A 23,835-nucleotide genomic window follows, 5' to 3' on the forward strand; every position below is an offset into this window, starting at 1 on the left:
GTATCTCATTAGTTACTTGTCATTCTTCTGCACAGGAAATTTGACTGTCTCTCCTTGTCTGTCTACTTACCTTTTCAATCTTTCATTTAATTAGTATGGATGTATGGATATTTATCTGTATTTTATTTTATTTTATTTATTTATTTTTAAAGATTTGATTTATTTGACAGACAGAGATCACAAGTAGGGAGAGAGGCAGGGGAAAGCAGGCTCCCCGCTGAGCAGAGAGCCCGATGTGGGGCTCAATCCCAGGACCCTGAGATCATGACCTGAGCCGAAGGCAGACGCTTAATTCACTAAGCCACACAGGTGCCCCATTATCTGTATTTTAGATTATAATCCAATACTACTTTACTTTGCTGCTCAAATTGTTCTACTTTGGCCATTGGGGGCTCTTTAACTTGGCTCCCCTGTCCCTTTGACATACTCCCATTCTTGTGGGTTTTTTGTTTTTGTTTTTGTTTAAGCACTTTCTTGCTTTCTGGCCATGCAAGGTGCTCTAGGTTTTTCATGCTTATTTTCTGCCCTTGTTCTAGAATCAGCCATCTCTCCAAGGAGCCCTAGTTCTTTCACTGGAGAATGGCATTAAAAACCAAGATCGGGCATTAGGTATGCTTGCTATTCCTGGGGTGTCATTGCTGCAGATCCTCTCAGCCAGCAGAGCAAGGGGGTATGGGTTGGTATACTAACCCATTTGTGTATACATACCTGGAAATAATTCTATGGCTAACCATCTTGTCTATATTAAGTTAAACATGAATTCATACTGTCTCCAGCTCTAATGCCTTACCACACTGTCACCTTGTCCTCTTCCTTTCCTGTAACCTGCCTCCCCAGCAGTGAGAAAACCGGCTCCCACCAGCCTCCCCACAAGTACTTAATTGTTCAGTTCCCGTCTACGGGGATTGTTCTGGTGTTGGGAACTCACACCCCTGTGGGAAACAGCTTCATCACCTGGAGGCCGGTGCTTATAGTGCAGTTCATTTTACCTTTAGCCTTACGGATTCCACTTATTTCTGGAGTTACTTGGATGAGCACCTTACCCCCCCTCCTTCTGCAGTGGGGTTGTTTTACACCATGATATTTTTTAATAGTATACTTTTATTTACTCAGAGAAGAAGTACATAGCTGAAGATGTCAAATAGCGCTCAAGGGCTTCTAATAAAAATAGCAGTCTCCTCCTTCTACTCCCACTCCATCCTGACCCACTTCCCAAGAGCAGCACTTCCGACTCTTAGCTGTTTATGCCCATACGTCTGAGCAATGTGCCTTATAGCTGTCTTTGGAGCTGTCGATTTTCAACACGATGCATTGATTTCCTATTATTGTAGAAGAGGATTAGCTTTATTTCACCTCCTTCCCCTTACCCATTTCTTCACATTCATAGTTATTTCACATTTTATTTTCCTCTCTCCCTTCCTCCTTCCTCCCTTCTCCACGTCCAGCATGGAGTCCAACATGGGGCCTGAACTCTCGGCTCTGAATCAAGACCTGAGCTGAGATAGGAGTCAGATGCTTATCTGACTGAGCCACCCAGGCACCTCCACCATTTTTTAATTAAGTCACTATTCTGTGTTTATTTTCCTTTTTGCTAATTTTTGAAAGCCCTGGAATTAATAATTACTTCATTCTATGTATTTATCGCTCTTACCCAGGCCATATTTTTTTCTCATGTGATCAAACTCGTAAGATGACTTCCAGTCCTTCTTACTCCTCATCCTCACCTCCCAGGACCCTCTGTTTTCTGGGTTACTTCATTGGGCATAAGCATAAAAAGCCAGGAATGAGGCTGCTTGTATGTGGGAGCTGGGTGGAAAAGGAGACAGGGGCTCTTGTTTTATGTGCAGGCTTTCACTTCCTCTCCCTGTTCTCAGATTCGTGCTTTCTTCTTCCTTCCACTGCGTCCAGTCACTGAGTTCCAAGCCTTTCTGAGTCCCCTTCTGTGACACTTAAATACCTGTTCTCTGGCTTTGGGAGAATGTGGGTTGCAGGTACTTGTGTGTGGGCATGAAGGAAATAAGGACCTGGGGGTATACATGCTTTTTATAAACACTTTCAAGCAAACTTCCTGCTTTCGACCCTGTGTCTCACCCCTGCTTCACAGGTAGCTGGCACCTCTCATTCCTGTACCTTCCTTAAGTTCTCTGCAGTGATGTGGCTTGTTTCTCTTAGGTCCCTCTCCATTTGCTCTGCCAAGTCGGCAACAATTCCCGTATTTGCTTTGCACCCCCTCACTTCATGTGATTCAGTGTTTCAGATGTCTTTAAATTTCCCAAAGATTGGGTTGGTATTTGTGTTTCTGAGACTATAGTTGTTTGGGTGGGGGTGATTTTGAAAAGAAAAAGGAGCCCCAACTTAAACAAGAAGTCTTGTGCCTAGGCTGCATTTCCTATGACCCATGCTGGACTTAGCTCATGTTACCTCTTTGGAGAAGGAGCAGCTGAGTCCTTTAAGCAAAGAAAGTTACTTTGGTTTTTGCTTACATAGAATTCTGACTGTTCCTCTGTCATGCACATGCTACACTGTACTGTAATTGTAATACCTCTGTCCTTTTCCCCCACTAGACTGTGAGTCCATCTAGGGCAGGAACCACATCTATCTAATATGGGTGTACCCTAAGCCTTACACTGTGCTGATTGTGTGACATTTACTTAATACATGTTTATTAAATCTAAGAATAAGTAAACAGGACTATGTTTGCCACAGTCACTCTGAACAGATCCTAAAACCTCTGGAATACATTGTCGTTTCTCAGACACCAATCTTAAAAGTTAAGGGATAATGTTGGGCTGAACTAGAATCTCACGTTTTCAAGTTTTCACCCAGTTTTATATCCCGGAACAGTGTTGCCTCTGGGTGTTCTAGGGTGACCTGGAAAGGAATTGTAGGAAATTGAGGATACTATAATTTGGGAGATTTGACAAAAGAACTGGATTTTTCTAATTAGATAGAGACATCTTTCATACTTTAACATATTTTCTGTGCAGATTTGCTGTGATTTGCCTTTACAACTAATTAATTTAGTGGTGAAATTAACTTGGAAGTTTAGTTAGGGTTAAGATAAGAAAGCCACTGGGGTAACAATTAAGAATGTGGGCTCTGGAGTTAGAGCTGAACTTGAATCTTAGCTCCTTTGCTAACCAGTAGGGTAGGTCATTAATTTTTCAGAGCCTCAGTTTTTCTATACTACATTTGGGATAATAACAATACATATATTATTGGGTGGTATGAGGATAAGATAAAATAACGTATGTAAACCACTTAGCATAATGCCTGGAATGTGATAAGCTTTCAACAAATATTACTCTATTTGACAGTTAAAGTAATGCCATGCAAGTATCTGATGGTTGTCTAAAATAACTTGAAGTTTAGTGAAAAAAATTTGGGGGTGAGGATTGGGATCGGGCAAAGAACATTTAGCAACCTGGGGAAGCAGGGGTACTTTCTTCACTAAGCCCTATTAAATTGAAAGATTGTGTTCTAGCAGCCAAGGAAAAGAGCAGCTATACAAATCATTTCTTATGATCTAAAGTCCATTAGCTACTCCATTTAGCTGTTAATGTTGTGAGGCCATCGGTGTAAATAAATGTGTTATTTGGTAATGGACTTGTTTTCTTAACAATTATAATATATTGTTCTCTCCAAAGGCTATAATTTAACTCTGCCATTCTGCTAATTAGTCAGCAGATCAGCCTTCAGTGTTGTCTCAATGTCTCATCCCCTTCCCACATTTTTATATTAAAACTTATATTTAGTTGGTGTTATGGGCTGAATTCTGTTTCCCCCAAATTCATACAATGAAGTCCTAATCCCGGTACCTCAGAAGGTGACTGTGTTTGGAAATAGGGTCTTTAAAGACGTGATTAAGTGAAAATGAGGCCCTTAGGGTGAGCCCTATTCTAGTATGACTGGTGTCACTCGAAGAAGTAATTAGGGCACACAGAGAGACACCAGGGGTGCGTGTACGCAGAGAAACAGCCACACAAAGAGAGAAGAAGGCTATCTGCCAGCCAAGCAGATAGGCCTTAGGAAAAACCAGACTTGCAGTCTCCACAACTGTGAGAAAATACATTTCTGTTGTTTAAGCCCCTGAGTCTGTGGTGTTTTATTAGGGCGGTCCTATCAAACTAGTACAGTTGGCCCTGAGGAGGAAAATTCATTCTGGAATTTTGGATCTAATTTTGTTCCTTGTAGTTTATAAAGCACTTTACGCACACTTCATTTGAATCTCACACACTCCTTTAAAGTAAGTGTTATTAACTTCATTTTACAGGTGCTGCAGCTGGGGGCTCAGAGAGTCCATCCACATCCACTGCTACTCAGGGCACCAGAGGGATTTGAAGCCCGGCTATTTGATTTAAATCTCCTTCTCTTTTCACTTTACCCAAGTGTCTGTCACTGGTACCACAAGGGTAGAGAACGCACCTGTTCGTCCTCGTGTAGTTTATGTACTTGACTTGTTATAAGACGGTTTTGACAGGTTACCACTGACAGGTTAACACAGGCAGTTGTGGCTTTCTGCCTAATGCCGGAATGAAGAAAACAGCGAACTTGCCAAATCCGAAGAGAGAGTATGTTTGTTTATTACTCAGCTTCCAGAAGCTAACGTGTTTCAATTCTCAGTCATTGTTCAACTGAAAGTGAAGAATGGAACATTGATATCCTTGTTGTGGTGGTTGCAGTGTGTTTGTTTGTTTGTTTGTTTTAGCTTTCAAGCTATTCCATGTGGTTAGATCAATGTTTAGTTTGTTCATTCATTCTGCAAGTATATATTGAGTACATGTTATGAGCCCAAGTTCAGACATCGGTTTTTGAGGTAGGAATTAGTGTGTTCAGCGGGGAAAGATGTGGCTGAACAGAAAGCTGTTGGCTCTTGAGCCAGCAAGAATGTTCCTTTCCATGAGGTTACGCTGTAATTTCTTTGTTATGTTGAACATACACCTTTCCCCATTCGCAACTTAAGCTTTCAGGATTTTCCTTTGTCCTTAGAAAAATTTCTGTAGAAGTTTGCAAAAGCTGCCCTCAAAATAATGTAATAAGTGATCCGATATTACTGGTCTTTTATAATCTTAGTTTATGGTCATATTCATTCAGTTATTTAGCTGCTTGCTTATATGGAAGTATCATAAACAGACAGGAAGGGGACATTGAAGTAAAGATTTGATCTGGGATTTCTTCCCTGTTACTTTCAGACTACAGTTTAAATGTGTTTATGTAGATTATATTTTTCTCACCCAAAATTTTACTTCAAGAAATGAAGAATGCTCCTATTCTTCCCTCTAAGAGAAGTGACTTAAAAATTCATCTTCTTAAATTAAATTTTTAAATTTCAGAGACCTTCACTATTCTTGTACAGAAAAAAAAAAAGTTACAGAATGTGTAACTTTAATTCTCTGGCCATCTAATTAGAAAGATGTTTCCTAAGTATGATCAGCATTGGAATTGGTCCAGAGCCCATATTTATAAAACAGTAACTATGACAACCCATCCTTCCCAACCAGGTTCAACCCCTAATACTTTCCCAACTGTCTGTTTTACAAGATGACATAAGTAGAGGGTTTGGGGTGGGGGGGTGGGGGACTTTGGATGATGATCAAAATGCTTTTTGCAAACAGAGCCTTTAAAGCTGTTTGTTCAGCAGCATGTGATTCGGACAGTGGGAGTTCATCAGACAGCAAGGATTAACCTCCAAATTTGTTTCTCTTTTTCCTTTGGAAGGGGATAGACCGCTGTGAATTCCATGTACTCAGCCTGAGCTGCCAAACGGGATTGGAAACTCTTTGACTCACTAGTCGCTGAAACATGAAGCAGGGATAATTCATTGTTTTCCTGGTCTTGGTGACCCTATGTAATAGGGTTTTGTTTTATTTAAAAAGAAGTAAAATACATATTACAACTTTCAGCAATGTCTCTCTGACCCTGAAAGGCTTTTTAAATATTTCATCCTTTCCTGATTAAGTAGAGTGATACTATTTATCTGTAACAGTTTTATCCAGACTCCTTGTAGTTACCTCTATTCCAATGTAGGAAGTCCTCTTAAGTGAATTCTTAACAGTTAATAATATGCTGGAAGAACCAGTTTCTTGAGATGAGTGCGTATGTGGTTGATTTTGGTTAGACCACTATGGTGTACAGAGGGCTTGCAGTACCCCAGGCAGGGTCTGAATAGTCCTCTGGCACTTGACTGGGTAGTGTATCCCATAGGATTCGCTGAAACTCAAAACGGAGCTAGTGGCAGGACTGTGCAACTGAGACCCCTTCTTAACATTGGTCCACTCCCCTAAGTCCATGTCTCGATGAGAATGAATTCCCAGTAGGGATAGGGAGTTGGTAGAGCTGCCTCTGTCAGGACAGTTCCATCTTTCTTTGGGCCAAAAGTAAGTAGAAGGTAGTAGACTACCTACTAGGAGTTGTTCAACCCTATCTGCAGGAACCATTGCCCCTGAATATGGAAGCCATCTTAGTTAGCCAAGACTCAGCTGTGGGGATTAGGACCTTGCAGTCAAGATCGTATCAGACCTCTTAGTGGCACTGGGCACAATTAACCAGTTTGACTTTCTGATGCTCTTTCTTCCCTTGGCTTCTATACTATCTTTGCTTGATTTTTTTTTTTAATATCATCTCTCTTGAAATCAAAGTTCTAACCTGGGTATTAAAAGTAATGCATTGAGCTGAAATTGTTAACATTATGATGCAAAGAAGTATAAAGAAGCCTTGTAAAATATGAACTTGAGTCATCAGTAGTATTGCACCTAAACATATGGTCTGGGTATTCAAAGAGAGTATATTTTTAATGTGTTTGTCTCCCATGGAATACCTTCTTTTTTCATCCCTACACTGGTGTAACTCTGTAGATCAGAATCACTGAACTAGATCCTAGAACCTAGCCAATGGGAATAATTCAGTCATCCTTTATCTTCTATTTCTCTCTCTTTCTTCCAATATTATTTTTCCCAATGGCCAGTGTTTATCTTATTATTTTATCCATTCTCCCCAGTAATAATACTCTTGTTTATCCATCCATCCACTCACCCATCATCCCATCCGTCCGTCCATCTGTCCAACCGTCCATCCGTCATCTATTGAGCAGCTACTGCGTGCATGCAAGGTGTATTCTCAAAGCATCATTATTTCCCTGACCAAAGTCAGAAGATAATGAAAAATTAGATACTCTGTTTTTAGTTTGATTCTTCAAAAGCAGACCCTATAATAGAGAATTTGATGTAGACAGTCTATTTGGTAGGTGGTTTCAGGAAACCAAAGTGAGATAAACAGGGAAAACAAGGGGAAAAAAATCCCAAAAGGATGCATTTAAGACATGGGTAATTGCTATAGGCAACTGGCCTCAGTCCTGTGGGATTTTTTTTGGGAAACTCTGTAGAACGTTTTAGAATTGTCCCACTGAAAGATGGTGAAGCTGAGATGTTTATCTACTGACTGTTGTCTTCCTTGCTTGAAGTTACCCTGGGAGCATTAAATCCGTGGCATTTTCCAGATTGCTTCATAGTAGGCTTCCAGTGCTAGGGAAAGCCCTTGGGCAGAAAAGCAGAGGACAGGGGCACGAACAGTTTCTGTTCACCAAGACTACAGGGGAACCCCAAGGCAGGCTTGCAGGCTTTGAGATGGGGTGGCCAAAGCATCTGCCTCAACCTCTGTGGCCATCCCAACTGCTTGAAATGGAAATGCATGCGAGTTTTCCATTTTCCAGTTAAGTTTACCAGACTGAGCGTTTACTCTATTTCATGTGCAGAAACACAGCACTATGTTTAGAATTGGACTTACTCATTTCCTGAATATATATAGCTTCCCTTTTCTCTGCAACCTCCTTTCAGCAGATTTATACAGACAGGAAAAATATTGCAGCCAAAAGCACCACTGCAAATTTCCCTGTACTGACATTAATCATGCCCATTTGATTTATCATCTATCATTTGAAAAGAATATTTTGCAACTCTTATGCGATGATTTTTTTTTTAAATTTTACGAAGAATGATTACATCCATGTAGCATAACTCTTTTAATGGCTAATGCAGTTTCTTTTATCACCCATTCACTCCCTAATTATGTGTGTTAGGAAGCTGACACTCTTCATGGAAAGTTGGGAGAGAAATACTCAATTTCAGAGAAGAGGAGATGGATAAAAAACCAGACTAGATACAATGATTGATTATTCAGTGCTTCGTTTGCTGGGCTTAATTTACCAGGTACTGTTGAACTAATGAAAAGACAAAGAAATTCTATGGCTGTAATACTTTCTCAGGTGTCCAACTTCGAATGTCATCTACTTTGGGTCCATTGAAAAGACTTTCATTAACCCTTTATCATTGAATTGACCTATTTTGTGTTTTGTTTTGTATTGTTTTTAATTTAACATATCTACCCACCGTTTTATATGATCCTGTACTACACATCCCCTACTACTGACTGAGGATGAAAGTAATTGTGAGTGACTAATAAATGGGAAATATTTATTAAATGCATGAAAGAAATCCACTTGGAATTTATACCTAAGAACAAGAGCCCATGAATAGTACCAAAAATTAGTGAATTGATCTTCTTTTTTGCATTCATTTATGGGCGCTCCTTAACATGTTTTTATCAAACATAAACCAGGTTGTGCCAGGAGTGTCTCTACCTTTCTCTCCATTTATTCAAATCCTACCCAAACTTTAAGGCACAGGCATAATTTCTTCTTCTTTAATGAAGCTTCTCCTATTTCTTCCAGATCAGTGCATCTTGGGGAACGGGATGCTGTTGAGGAGCTGTCAAAAGTCTCTTTGCCCAAACTACACCCAGATCATTTAAATTAGCACTTTTGGGGATGAGACTCAATTGTCTTTATTTTTTTTTAAAGTTTAATTTGGGGAGAGAGAGAGCACAAATGGGATGAGAAGCAGAGAGAGAGAGGGACAGAGACTCTGTGCTGTCTGTGGAGCCCATAGATTTCTTAATCCTGAGATCAAGACGGTGGGGGGGGGGGGAAGCTGACTCCTCGCTGAGCAGAGAGCCCGATGTGGGGCTCGATCCCTGGACCATGGGATCCTGACCCGAGCCAAAGGCAGAGGGTTCACCCACTGAACCACCCAGGTGCCCCAAGTCTCTTTATTTTTAAAAGCTCAAGTGGTCACAGTGTATAGCCAAGGAAGAGAACTACCACCCTACCCGGATGTCATTGCTCCCTTCCCTGAAGACCTAGAAAATCTTGTTGTACCTCTTAAAGAATGTTGTAATTGGCCTTGTATTCTGGTTCAAGTTCCTCTGAGGATCATACCAGCCTAACCACCCTCCCAGTTCCTAGATACCTCTGACAACATTCTGGTTGTCCAGCTTGAATACCCCCAGTGACCATGAACTCATTCTCTAATGCAGATCCTTCTATGGGCAGTTCGAACAGTTCAGGTTTAAGTCTGTCTCTTTCTAGCTTCAACCTGTTTTTCCTGTTTTTGTCACTGCAGGAGAAAAAAACCTTGCCCCCCAATTTTGGAATGTTTGAATAAATCATTCATTCGGTAAACATTTAAGGAATGCCTCCTGTGTATTGAGCCCTGGGGCTACCTTATTGGAAATAAAAGTACAGGTTCCTAGGAAGATCTGAAAGTCAATCCTCATTTCTTTACAGAAGTTGTTTGTTATTTTTTTTAACCTGCCATATTTCTTACATGAAAGATTTTCTAGTCTGGAATAGTAAAAGACCAAATGAGCTTAAGCTACAGGAGAAATTTTGGTAGCAGAGTTACTACTGGAAAACTTTGGGAAGGGCTTTGTGAATAAGGTTACGCAATCTTTCCTTCAGGCTTAAAATGTGACATATTTTCATGTGACTGCATTTATACACTGTCTTGAGGGCAGAGGGCAATGTCTTAGGTTACTCCTCACAGTTTCTTCTGAGTCTATATACATCTCCAAAAGAGGCAGAGCTGGGGAAGGGAGGGTGAATGATTGATTGAGATACCTGTTGGACTTCCTGATAACTTTTGGGGCAGGGATGATAAACAAGGTTGCCCCCCCCCCCCATTTTTTCCCACAGTGCAGCAACCAGCTGCAATCTTCCAGGAGAATGTTAGTCTAGCAGAGCTGGGTCATGTCAGTTCCCTAAAACTAAAGGATTTTTTGGGAAACAAAGCACAGGCAGGACAGTTCTGGGTTACACTGGCCTTCTATAGATTTCCAAGACCTTTTCAAGGAGAGGGAAGCCACAGAGCTTCAGGGCCTCCATTCCCATTGTTATGCTCTGAGGGGTTGCTTTCACACACTTCCTGACTCCCTGAGAATGATGCCCCCTGGAATTCTGCAAGGGGGTGGTCTTGGCCCAGGGATAGTGGGGATGAGCTCCTTGTGAATGAGCTGATGCTGAGGAAATACAGAAAGCTCACTGCTCTCCCAGAAGAGGGACAGTTAAGGGGGTCTAAGCACTCTTTGTGGGAAGCTAGGCCATGGCTCCACTTACCTCAACCTAGAAGCACATCAGAGAGGCACTTTATATTCCAGAAACCAAGGGAGCTGAGACAGTTCCACCATCCTCTCTTATCTGCTCAGACCCCAGGTCCTCCTTTCCTACAGATAAACCCAGCCCTGAGATGGTCCTTCTAATCTCTGTTTATCAGCACAGTGACATTTGCACTCAGTGGTTAATTCTGCTTTATTTCTCCACCCTGCCATGCTTTATCCCATGGTATACATTATGCCACGAGGTAGTTGCGCCCTCCCCCAGCTGCATCCACCTTAAAATAGACACAGTCACTAAAAATCTGCAAGGCCAGACTAGCAGATCTTGTGCAGCTCAAGTTCATGATGGTGTTTTACAACCGACCAATCACTCAGTTCATTTTAGGTTGACCATGCCCTCCTCTTACTCTCAGGAAGCATTCTCTAATATCATAAGACAGGGAGTATGGGAAAAGTGCTCCTTCAGTTCCAAACCCCAGGGCATTTATGCACTAATAACCTTCCTGCTTTGTGCTTTTCACAAGAACGTAAACCAAAGCAATTAAATTAAATGGAGTTAATGTTGGCATGGTAGCATAAATCAGTTGTCAGGAAATTCAATATTATGGGGTTCACGTTCCTTTCTTGTGAGCTGTCTAATGTCTGCCTAGTATGAATTAAAAATAAGCTAACACTTGGGCCATGGTATGAGAGAGGATTGCAAGAGAAAGAGTTGCTGACCTTGGATTTAGCAGCAGAGGCAGCCTTGTGATTTGTGGGTGATGCCTGTCTATCGGATGTTTGTGTTTTTGCCGGCCGCAACCTTTTTGATCGGGTTCTCCTGCCCATGGCAGGCAAACACAGGCAAACACGGGTAAGCAGTTTACCTCCACGCTCGAAGGTTCCAGAACAGAAAGCAAACAGCCTTGTGTTTAGACTGTACCCACCCAGCTGTGCTCTGAAGAGCAGCCAGATTCTTCACATCACTAACTCTCCCCTTGAAAAGCAGAGGTCTCTTCAACTTTGTTCAGGGACTGAAAGCTGCTTGCAAGATGGGCTTCCAAAGTTCAGATCCTGATGCAGGGAAATCATATGCCAGGTCTGAGGTCCGCGAATCAGAAGAAACAATTTGCTTGGATTTGGATTTGATTTTAATTTGAGGAGTCCAGAGCCTGAAGGCTTTCTGCTGAGTCTGAAACAAAGCCTGAACTCCTCAACCCAGGTCGCTTTTAAGGAATTATAAATTATTTAAAACCTGTATTTTTATTATAATTTATTCTCAGTGAAAAGATGCTCTCTCTCTTTCCAACCTTATTTTTGCACCTGACTTCCTAATGAACTGTTAACAAGCATTTATATTAAGAGCTTGTGAAAGCTTTTGAATGATGGAAGATCATTCTGATTTAAATGAGTGATAGTTTAAAATCCCAGGTGCTTGGTTCCTTCCCCCACCCTTTCCTTTCTTTCTTTCTCTTTTTCCTTCCTCTCTCTCTTTCCTTTCCTTCCTTCCTTCTGTTTTCTTTCTTTCTTCCTTCCTTTCTTTCTCTCTCTTCCTTCCTTCCTTTTTTTTTTTTAAGATTTTATTTATTTATTGGAGAGAGAGAGAGAGTGAGAGAGAGCATGAGAGGGGAGAGGGTCAGAAGGAGAAGCAGACTCCCCATGGAGCTGAGAGCCTAATGCAGGACTCGATCCTAAGACTCTGGGGTCATGACCTGAATGGAAGGCAGTTGCTTAACCAACTAAGCCACCCAGGCACCCGCTTGCTTCCTTCCTTCCTTCCTTCCTCTCTCTCGCTCTCTTTTTCTTTCTTTCTTTCGTTCGTTCGTTCTTTCTTCCATGATAGGGCACCAAAACTTCCTGGAGAGATTCTTACAAGGGGAAAAGAAATGGAATGTGTAACAATCATTTCATTGGCATGAGGAAAGCCTTGCTAAAGTCTTGGTGAGTAGAGGAGACCCATTGTATTGGTTCAGAGGAATGTTTTGCTCTGTATTGGTTAGGAGGAATGTGGGAAGACGTTCAGTCATGTTACAATGTAAAGAAGTTATCCTTGTCACTCTTTTGATCTGCTTTAGGAGATTAAACAGAATTGCTCCTCTTTCTAAGCTTTCTCATATTCTTCCCCAAATAAACTCAAGTTTCTCAGTTTCGATTCTAGAGAGCACAGTCCCCTCTCCTTACTTCTCTGGTTTAATCTAAAAAATCCAGTAGGATATTCCTAGAGTTTTCTTCAGCTTAGTTCAGAGCATGGCTTTTTGCCAATTCTGTCTCTCTGAATCACACTTAATTTTCCCCCTAAGTGTTTTTATACAGTAGAGCTTCAGTTGAAAATGTACGCTCACTATATTCTCTTATTTTCAGGAGTGTGTATGTAAGCACACGCGTGAGTTATGCTCAAATACAATTACTTGTGCTTCCTTCAAACCGAAAAAAGCATGTAAAGAGTTCAGTATTCAGTGGATCTATGTCCCGGAAGTAAGTTTCTTCGCAAATTGCTTTACTTTGAAAATGGGCTTTTCTGTGTGTGTGTGTGTGTGTGTGTGTGTGTGTGTCTATGTTTTTGTTTGGGGGACTGTGTTCAATCAGGTAATATATCAAGAAACATCCCCAGCTGGAACAGTCCGAAACCAAGAGGAGAGAAGCTTATCCGCCTGAACCTCCCTATTAGGAGATCAGGAAGGTGATACAGGTTTCCTGACATGTATTCAGAAACTATAAGTGTTTCTATCATAGTAGAAATATACCGGGAAAATACAGTGTCATCTTCTCTCCTTAAAATCCCTCAGCTTCACATGAGCCCAAGATCAAGGAATCAAACACATAGAAAGTTAGAGTCAAGAAAGACACGTGTTTCTTTTAGCCCAGTGAATGGCTAGCAACTAGAACTCCTTACATCTTCAATAAGTGAGGAATTAAACGAGTATTGTTATGTTTCTTTTTTCTCTAGAGTCATTTTTTGGGGAAATACTGAAATGCTAATCCTGTTCATCTGTGCAGAGTCTCTTTGGAGTAAAGAATTGATCTTTCCTGCCAGCTCCTCTATAGAATGAAGTCCATAGAATTGCTATTTCAGAAGTTTAATCTTTGGTTATTTCTAAATAAATCAAAGTTTCACAAACACTATTACCAAAAAATTCTATCTCTGGTAACAAGGATGATTTTCTTTGGAGATTTTTAGTTTTATACCATCTGTTTAGCCGAAGGCAAAATTTGCACACGCCCATTTCCCAGTGTTTAGATGGAAAGCCTTCACTGTGCTTCTGGTTCTCCCAGAGATGAGTTTTCAGGTCTGCAGAATGAAGAGGACAGTGCCAGCTCCCTTCACGGGAGCACCAACAGATGTGTCATTTCACTGCCTGGCAAAGGGTAGGAATGGAGATAGTTGTAGCTGGCTGGACTCCAAGATAAGGAAAGAATTCTGATGAGCTATTGGAATGTTGGGCAGATTGGTATCACCTTGGACCTGGGTCTGTCAACACTGCTGGGAGGAGGGAGATGTTTGTCCCACAGAGAGGTATTCATGGGGCAAAGAAGGACATCAGTGTGTTAAGTCTTACAACCTTCCTTTGCATCAGCTCCCTTGGCAGGTGGTCCCCTTGCAGGTGGCAGAGGGACGGGAGGAAACCCAAGAATGTTCTCCACTTCTTCTGTCAGCAGCTGTGTGCATACCAAAGGCCACGTTGACCTTTCATCAGACACACATGTAGGCCTCTAGCCTCTTTTACCCTCTTCCCCACAAAGGATGTTGTGAAGCAAAGATCACATTACTGGGTAAGAGGACCTGACTTGCCCTTAGCGTATTGCAGGGATCAAGGCCATTCACTGAAGTTCAGCAATGCCGGTCTGGCCTTTTTGCTTTATAGCCATGCTAGGTTCTGACAGGAAATGGGTAAAATGGTTTCATTTCTCTCTTTTTTCTTCTTTAACTTGTCAATTGCACCGCAAAGGACAAGTTTGTTTCCTTCTTATCCAAAGAAGTTTTGGCAGAAATGAAGTTTTAGTCTTACATTTTTATGGTAGCCCTGGATATATTGGGGTTGTTGGTACAACCCCACTGCTTGCTTGTTTGTTTTTACTATAGCCCTAGTCTGTCTTTTGCTCTTGTTCTATTTACCAACTTGGAGTGCCAGAGCTCCTGAGGCCTGTACAGCTCCTGTGAACACCTAAGGTGGGTGACGCTTGGCCTTTGGAGTAGGAACAGACATAGGAAGAATGCACAGGGGCTGCCATAGGCTTAGCTTGCTCTGGTACACCCTCCATTTCTTTGCCTGGAATCCCTACTTGAAGCGCCCACAGCTATCCCTTAGCTTGGTATTGTTGAGCTCTAGGACTAACAAGACAGTAGTCTGACTATCTCGAACTTTTAGGACTGCTGCTCTCTCCATATACCCTATTTCTCTCATCTCCAAAAAGAGTTCTGAAGGAAAAATTGCTCCAAATAGAAGTTACCTCATTTGACAGGGTTGAGAGAAGAGGGCCAGATTACATCTTGGGATGCTGAAAGATTTGAGTAGAACATGCTCTAGTGAACCAAGATCCCCCTGGTGTGAGTTTAGTCCTCTTGCCCTGAATGATATTTATGGATCTTTGTGGACTCTTTCCCTCTAGCCAATCAGTAACTTCCCCAGGGGGAAACTCAAAATCTTTTCTTCTGGATTTCCTATGTAACAATCTCTAACACTGAGCTCCTAAACTCAGTGTTTGTTTCTTTTCTAAAAAATTATTTAAAAAAAAAAATTTCAAGCATACTAGAAAACCACAAAAAAATCAGAAAAAGACAAGCATGTATATCTTCACTCTGCATATTGAACAGATATTAACAATTAGCTATATTTGCTTCAGATTCCTCCTTAATAAAGAAAAGAAGCAAGGGAGGAAGGAAGGCCAGCAGGTAAACAAAATAATATAGATATAGTTAAAGTTCTGCCCGTATCTTCCGGTATCTTCCTATAGAATTCACTTATTGAAGACTGTATATATCACTGGTAAGCCTCTTTTGATTGTTTTTATTACACATGCCATAAACAAATTAGGTTATTGATTTTTAGTGTTAAATTTTTAAACAGGTAGTATCATAAGAAGTATGCCCTTTTGCAACTGGATTGATTTAATTCAACATTATTATTATACTTTTAAAGACTTATCCATGTTGGGATATCTAGCTTTAGTTCATCTGTTTTAACTGTATCAACTAATCAGTTTACTAAATGTCATCATTGCTCTAAATACCACTTAATACAAAACTGATTATGTTCTTTCCCTGCTCTTCACAACTTGGCTCCAACCTGCCTTTTCAGTCATCACGAATTACTTCATGGTCATGCTTTTCAAAAAAACTCATTAGTTTATCTGATAAAGTAGTTGTACTTTGACCCCGGTGAGTATAAATGGCCTTACAAGCAGCCTCTTCCAGGTTAAAGAGTTCATTTGAGACACCAGGTTTTCGTTCAGTGACCTTTCCAGCATCTAGGATAGTACTTGATTCTTAATAGATAAAAAATAATACTTGTTGCACAAATGTCTGCTCACATCACAATAGATGTTTGTGGAATAAGGGTTAAATGCTGTGATTCTGAATGCATGCAAGAGGGCATTGAGGCCTTTCTGAAAATATTTTCACTGTTCTCCAGCAACCACTGGTTTCTTCCCAACTGGTTTATCCCACAAAAATTGCCACAACAGATTAAAGAGATTATTTCGTCAGCTCTCAGACTGTAGACTCCTGCACGGCTCAGTGAGGCCCACTGGGTGTTTGCAAAGAACCACCAAAAGCTCTTGCCACAGAGAACTGTTGATCTGAAAGGTCTAGCAGATGTTGTGTTCTTTTGCCATCTGTCTCTTGAAAGTAGCTCAATTTCTCTTTGACTTGGCCTCAGTACGGTCACAGGTACCAACTTTGGTGAGAAACGCCAAGTGTGTAGCCCCAGTCAAAGGAGATGATTTTTTCTTTTGCTATTATTGGCATCCCCAGGCCAGTTTGTTCTTCTGCTTCTAAGTGGCTGCACCCTCTGGAAGGTATGATTGAGGGGGCCAGGGTGAAATGGAAAGTGATTCTGTAAGGTCAGCAAAAGCTTCTTGTGGACTTTTGTCAACTGTATTTATGCAACAATTATTTACAGAATAAGCAATTGACAAGATGTTGTTCCTGCCTTTAAGTTGCTTCTGATTCAGTGGAGGAGACAGAAAGCTGGGGTTTTCAAGCCATTAGCTAAATGTGAAAACAGGCAGAGAAAGCACAGGGTGGTATCAAAGCACTTAGGAGGGGCTCCAACCTGCTCTGAGGTGTGGTGGTCAGCAAAGGCTTCCTGGGGGAAGTCAGTATTTTGGATTAAAACTGACATCATAAGGGTGGGAGAATTTTAGCTAATGTCTTTCTACTGACCACACGTTGCTACCCAACAGCAGTGATAGCAATGTGGTGTTGGTGGTGGTGATGAGGATAGAGAAGGACAAGACTGGCTTCATAGCCAGATACTCTAGTTTCAAATCCTTGCTCTTCTCATTCTTAGCTGTGGCCAGGAGATGGACAAGTGATTCTGAGCAGCTCCCTCGGCCTCACTGTGCCTCATCTGTAAAGTGTATCTCCAGAGTGATTGTGATGGTTATGGAAAATGTTCATCAGGAACCCACACAATGCCTAGCACATAAGAGGCATTCAGTAAGAAATTGGTCAGAAGTGGAGGGGGAGGGAACTATTGAAATGAACATTCAGTAAAAAAGCAACAGGAGCATGAAGAGGAGGTAGCATAGGTGTCATTAGTGGATATGGAGGGAAGAACTCTGAATATGAGGCCAGAGACCTAAGTTCTCAGCCAACTTCTGTGGAGCTGAGTGCCCTGGGGGCTGAGCTCTCTGGCATCCTCTGGGCACCTCCCATCATTGCAGAGAGGTGTTTTTTAAGTAATTAAGTGAGAGGAATCATAATAAGTGATCTAGGATTAAGGACAACAGAGAGATTTCTGTGCGATGCAGTGACATGGGAAGCCTGTGGAGAAGGGCCTCAACTGGGTACTGAAGGTCAGGTAGACTTTAGGCCAGAAGAGCCAAGTGAAGAGGGCATTCCAGATGGGACACAATGGAGCAAAAAGGCCAAGTCACATATCAGTTATGTCAGCAGCTTCCTTTATCTCCTCACCTCTGGGGCAGCCTTCCTTCTAGAGGAGAATGGATAATACAAAGGTTTTGACCTTGACTCAGAAGTTTGTTTCTTTGATAGTCAGGGCTGATGCTGGTAAAATTGTTAAGTCATTGAAGTTCATCTGCATTATCATTCATTTTCCGTCAGCAGCCCACCTTTGTTTGCCAGTGCCTTCCTGTCAGCTCAGCTAAACAAGCCCCCAACTCCCACCTCACTTTGCCTGCAGAATGTGCTGTTTATAGCAGCCTTTTTCTGGCTCTTCTCCACACTCCCAAAATCTATATATAGATTAAGTATCTGTAATTGTAATAGGTCAAAGCTTAAAGAGAGCTTAGAGTTCATTATTAGAACTCCCCCTTATTTTTTATGAAGGAACATGTCCAAGGATAAGCATTTAGGGACAGAGTGAGATCTCTGTGATCCCCAATTATGTTCTTTTCCTTCCACTATGTGTCCGGCATGTTCCTCTACCATGCATTCAGATTAGAGCATTCATACCTATGTATTAATCAGGAACCGTTGGAGTTTTAGTTTTCAGAAATGTAGTGAAACTGGTTTAATAAGAAGGAAATGTCTTCTCTTATATTACTGAAGGGTTTGGTAGGGCTGAATCCAGGTTTTTAGAAGATGTCAGGTGTTTGCATCTCCATCACAAAGCTCTGCTTTTCTCAGTATGATTCATTCTCGGGCAAATGGCCTACAAGTAGTGTCCAAAAGGCCTTTATAGCACTCTGGACTTATATCCTGCCATCTTAGCATTCCAAGAGAAATAGAGAAATGTTTTTTCTGGAAAAAGTTTTAAATAGGACTTTGATTAGTTTGATTAGAGTCATTTGTCTGCTTTTATTGTGGTAGGACATTTTAGATGTGTGATTGTCTAAGACTAGGTAGGATAATCACTCCTAGAAACATGAATCATGGTTAGTCTCATCCAAAGCTTGGACTGAGAGTGAGAAAGAGGTGGTTCACAAGAGGAAACCAGGTTTCTGTTTGCAAAAGAAGAGGACATGGATATCAGGCTAGTATGTGTACCACACATGACCACCCACACATGACCACACATCATCCTCACACAACCAACCACACACTGATAACAGTTTAAGGTATTATAGCGATGACAGCATTTTCCTCTTGTAAAGTACTGTCATAGTTGTAATACATATTACATGGGAATTTTGTATATCATGGAAAGGCCAGTGGTGGGGCAAGGGGTGGAGAAGGTGGTGATTTTGGATTTTAGGATTTTTCAGGCTCTCCCAAGTCATAGCGCAGAGTAATTGTCTACCCTGTCCACTTATAAATCTTATTCTGATGGTCTTCCAGGAAGTCAGCTTGGGATGCAAAGGTCTCCATTGGTTAACCACATGTGGATAATTGAAAGTGGATGCTATTTAACTGTCTTCCCAACTGTGTATCCTAGTTTGTCCTCCCTCTTTTCATGTACTGCTTACCTCACTCATGAGCACAACAGCCTATGTGTAGGAGCCCAAGGCAAGTCGTGAACATTAGGATGGGAAATTATAACTTTGTGTGGTGGCTGTATTCTTTCTCTTCTTTCCGTGGGCTTGTGTAGTTGTCATGGGCTTGGAGAAAACTCAGGGCTTGTTGCAGTGAAGTGCTACATTCTCTCACCCTCATATAGTGAGGCCATGCAGTGCAGTGGTTACATATTAGAAGGAGGGAGGAGTGGTGGTGGGGAGTCAGAAGGTAGCATCATTCCGTGTGGTGGGACTAAAATAATTTTTCTGGAATGAATTAAATGGAATTTTTGCCTAAAGTCTTTTAGAAATCATTTTCAAGTCTGTTTTAATTTCTAATGTTCTCTTATATGATTTCTGACTCATTTGCTTAATGGTTTCATTTGTGTTTAAAAAAGGAACACCAGCCCTTCTTTATTTACCTTCCCTGATGCTTTTCAAATACCGCACAATTCTGTAAAGCCATGAGAGAGACAGAGGGGGCCAACATTAAACATTCATTTTCTTTACTCTGGCAAAGAATTCTTGAGATAATTCTGTGCAGAGGAACCAGTGCAGGTCTCTGATAGTTGTACTTAATGCCAGTTAACTCACTCACAAAATCTTTTGCCTGACAACAATTAGTAGAAATACAATAAACAATCTAAATGCACCAAAGATCTCAGAGAGACCTTTAGAAAATACTTCAGAGCATTTAGAAACATCAGAAATTAAAAAAAAAAAAAAAGAAAGAAACATCAGAAGTTTGAAAAACGAAACATGCCCACATATAAGCATGGGGCGCGGAAGAAAATATACTCTGATTTTTTCTGTCACCATTACATTGCTAGCCCCTAGCAAAGTATGTGATGAACCAATGTCTTCATCTTTACCTGGGTTCTTGAATTATACATGGCTTAGAAGACACAAATGGCCAACAGACACATGAAAAACTGTTCATCATCATTAGCCATCAAGGAAATTCAAATCAAAACCACAGTGAGATACCACCTTATACCAGTTAGATTGGCAAAAATCGACAAAGCAAGAAGCAACAAATGTTGAAGAGGTTGTGGAGAAGGGGGAACCCTCTTACACTGTTGGTGGGAATGCAAGGTGATAATATCCATTTTGGAAAGCAGTGTGGAGGTTCCTCAAAAAGTTAAAAATAGAGCTACCCTATGACCCAGTAATTGTACTACTGGGGACTTACCCCAAAGATACAGCTATATTAAAAAGAAGGGCCACATGCACCCCAATGTTCATAGCAGCAATGTGGAAAGAGCCGAGATGCCTTTCAGCAGATGAATGGATAAAGAAAATGTGGTCCATATATACAGTGGAATATTACTCAGCCATCAGAAAAGATGAATACCCAACTTTTGCATCAACATGGATGGAACTAGAGGAGATTATGCTAAATGAAATAAGCCAAGCAGAGAAAGTTGATTATCATATGGTTTTACTTGTTTGTGGAACATAAGTAATAGCATGGAGGGCATTAAGAGAAGGAAAGGAAAAATAAAGGTGGGGGAATCTGAGGTAGAGATGAATCACGAGAGACTGTTGACTCTGGGAAACCAACTGAGGGTTTTAGATGGGCAGGGGGTGGGGGGGGGTGGTTTAGCCTGGTGATAGGTAGTAAGAAGGGCACGTATTGCATGGAGCACTGGGTGTTATACGCAAACAATGAATCATGAAAACTACATCAGAAACTAATGTACTGTATGGTGACTAACATAACAATGAAAAATAAAGTTATTACAGCAAATAAAACAGGGTGATCTATTTTGTATTGTCCTATTTATGGGTCTAGCAGCACGTGGTTTCCTTTTTCCCTCTCTCCCTCCCTTCCTTCTTCTTTCCTTGGCTCCCTCATCCCCATTCTTCCTTCTACCTTCTCGTATTTAATGAACCCCCTACTCTGCATATGTATCCCTTATGATACAGAAGTGAGAAAACTTAACTCTTGTTTTCGAAGAGCTTACAGTTAAATGAGAGACACATACAAATAAAGGGGCAATTTCAATACAGTATTAACAATATTATGATAGAGAAAGTACATGGCATCTATGGGCCATTTAAGAAGGAGAAAACTTGAAAACAACCCAAACTCAATGAATTATAAAAGGCTTCTCAGACAAAGTGACATGTTTCAAAGGACAATTTGACTTAGCCGGACCTGTTTTTATGGCTGAGTGGAGCAGATGCGGGGAGTCTGTGACTAGATTTAATTCACCTATTGGGGTGAGATAGGTGTTGTTGTCCACCCCTTCACCCCAGTTTCAGATGCTCAGATAGAGTCCAGTTCAGCAGTCAAAGGGTTTGATGATGCAGATCATAGTCCAGAGAAGCGTCTAGGCCCTGGATACCAGAAGGGGAGATAGTTGTACTGGAGGTCTGTCAGATCTTAGGAGACACACTTGTATGAGCACCGTCAGGTACAGTTCTCACGCTCAGACCCCATGGCATAGCTCAGCTCGCAGAGGACCAGGGGCCTCTGCCATGGGTACACTGTACAGGTCAGAAATCAGGCTGACAAGACCAGCTGTTGCCCACGTTTGTATCATGGGGGACCACCACTCCCTATATCTCTGGGAAGCCTCTGTGGAGCTACTGTAGTAGGTACTTACTTTTTCCCTGTTATTACTTAACTTCATAGATGCTAACCTTGCTTCTGAGAAATCCTTTAAACTTAAAGTTCACTGAATTGCAGTGTCAGCCTTCCTTATCAGCACATACTGTGTGCCTGGCACTGTGCTGGGCATTGGGGATTCAGTCCTTTCAGCTTCCCAGCTTTACGTTTTAAAAAATTATTTTGGGGGGTACTCTTAAAACTTGTTTTGCCCAAATAATACATGAATACTTGCCTCTTAGAAATAAGTTATACAGTACAGAACTATAAAGGCCAAAACATTAGTGTTTCTTTCTAGCTTCTTTCAGTAGTGTTCTAGTGTTAACCATTGGTAACCTTTCTTGTATATATTTCTTGTCCTTCTATGCTTGTATATCCACATATAATTTCATCAGTTGGGGTCTTGGCAGAAAATAGATGGTGCATTTAAATGAGGATAATTTAAGTTGAATTTGGTAAAAGGACCATTTATAAAGTGTAGGGAGGATGGAGGGAAGTCACGAGAGATCATGTATATTACCCTGAGACCTGAGAGGGCACAGAGAGGGAGTGGAAACCTGGACACAGAAAAGGTCTCGTAGAAAGGACCCTCTGATGGCACTGAGACTTTTGGTGGAAGGCTGCAGCCAGTCCTCAGGGACCAGGAGACATAGCTGGGAATAAGCACACTGACCTCCCCTCTTCTTCCTCTTTCTAATTTCCTGCTGAAGCTCCCCATTGGCTGATCCCATCAGGAAGCTGGGGACATGTGAACTTATTGATGCAGTCCATCTAGGTCAGCCTCCTTGGCCAGAGAGTGGGGAGGAGGCTGGCTGGAGGGGCAAGCAGGAGGTATCCAGTACAAAGAAATACTTCCCTTCTAGTTTTATGGGCTTTGTATTTCTTTGCTAACTTGTTACAGAAATGGAATTACACTATGGCATTTTTCTGTGTATTGCTTTTTTATCAACCTAAACAATTTGTCTTGGGATCTCTTCCTATCAGTCCATATGGATCTAATGATTTTAATAGCCATGCAGTGTTTCATCATATGATATATCAGAATTTTTTAAAAAATTTGTAATGTAAAGAGAATATATACCACCTCTGTAAATTGTGAAGTGGAATAATGAAACTATCATCTGTAAATTCACCTCTCAACCTAAGATCGCTTAGTCCCATGACCGCCACCTTGGGCTCCTTTCCCGAGCGGTGTCTTTGTGTCCCCTTATCCTGAAAATAGTAGCCTGAATTTTTTGTGTTAATCCCTTGATGTTTTTAAAAATAGTTTTTCCATGTGGGTATCTCTCAGCAATATAGTATATCATTTTTCCCTTTAAAAAGCTTTATAGAACTATTTTAACTGTATATAGTCTTTTATAATTAGCTTTTTTTTAAAACATAGGATCCATTTTGTGGCATGCAGCTGTGCTTCATTTATTTCACATTTTATAATACTCCACTGTGTGGCTGTGCCACAGCTCGCCTCCCCATTTGACTGTTGATGGACTTTGGGGTTGATTCCAGTTTTTGCTGTTTCAAGCAGTGCTGCTTAAGAACATTTTTTTGTCTGTGTCTCCTGGTGCATACATGCAAGAGTAGCTCTAGGGCATATACCTAGGAGTGGAATTTCTGGGTCACGGGGTTTACACATTTTCGACTTTGCTAGGTAATGCCGAATTGTTTTCAATGGGATTGTGCCAATTTACATTCCCCCCCGAAGTACGTAAGAGTCCTGGTTGTTCCCGGCCCTCCCCCAGTGCTTGGTATTTTCAGATGTCTTAATTTTTACCACTAATATTCCTTTCAGGGATGCCATGTGAACGCTTAATCAAAGTCTGTCTTACCATAATAAATATTTTTAACCTGGCTGTCTTAAAACTGAATTCTGCTTTTCTCTGTAAAAATTGTTTTCCTGCTTCCACCCTGTTTGGTTTGTCTTGTTGTTCCCTGATCACGACACAATCTAAATTTATTTAAAGGTAGTTGATGCATTGAAAACAAATATGCTAAATGGATCTGGAAATTCTTTCTAACTCTAAAATGAATGCGAATCTGATAGGGCTCCACATGGAAACTGAGGTTCATCAGCTGAAGGTCAGAGCTGGTCCCATATGGAGGAGTTCATCACAGAGAGGAAAGAGCTAACCAGCAATTCTCCGTGGACCCCTTGTGGCCCATTTACACCAAACTTCTGATCA

The 23,835-nt window shown here is 41.2% G+C and overlaps 1 protein-coding gene across 3 annotated transcripts in view; it reads left to right on the top strand.

The window, feature by feature from the left end:
- The window catches only part of CPQ (carboxypeptidase Q), a 449,400-nt gene that overhangs the window by 236,934 nt on the left and 188,631 nt on the right, over positions 1–23,835 (top strand). For 2 of the 3 annotated variants that reach the window (XM_032316614.1, XM_032316616.1), the window contains exon 6: positions 12,787–12,900. The exons of the other annotated variant lie outside the window; for it this stretch is intronic. In XM_032316614.1, coding sequence (XP_032172505.1) covers positions 12,787–12,900 — 114 coding nt within the window. The remainder of the gene's footprint in view (positions 1–12,786; positions 12,901–23,835) is intronic. 3 annotated transcript variants of the gene reach the window in all.

The sequence above is a fragment of the Mustela erminea genome, chromosome 16 (assembly GCF_009829155.1).
Source record: "Mustela erminea isolate mMusErm1 chromosome 16, mMusErm1.Pri, whole genome shotgun sequence".
Lineage (NCBI taxonomy): Eukaryota > Metazoa > Chordata > Mammalia > Carnivora > Mustelidae > Mustela > Mustela erminea.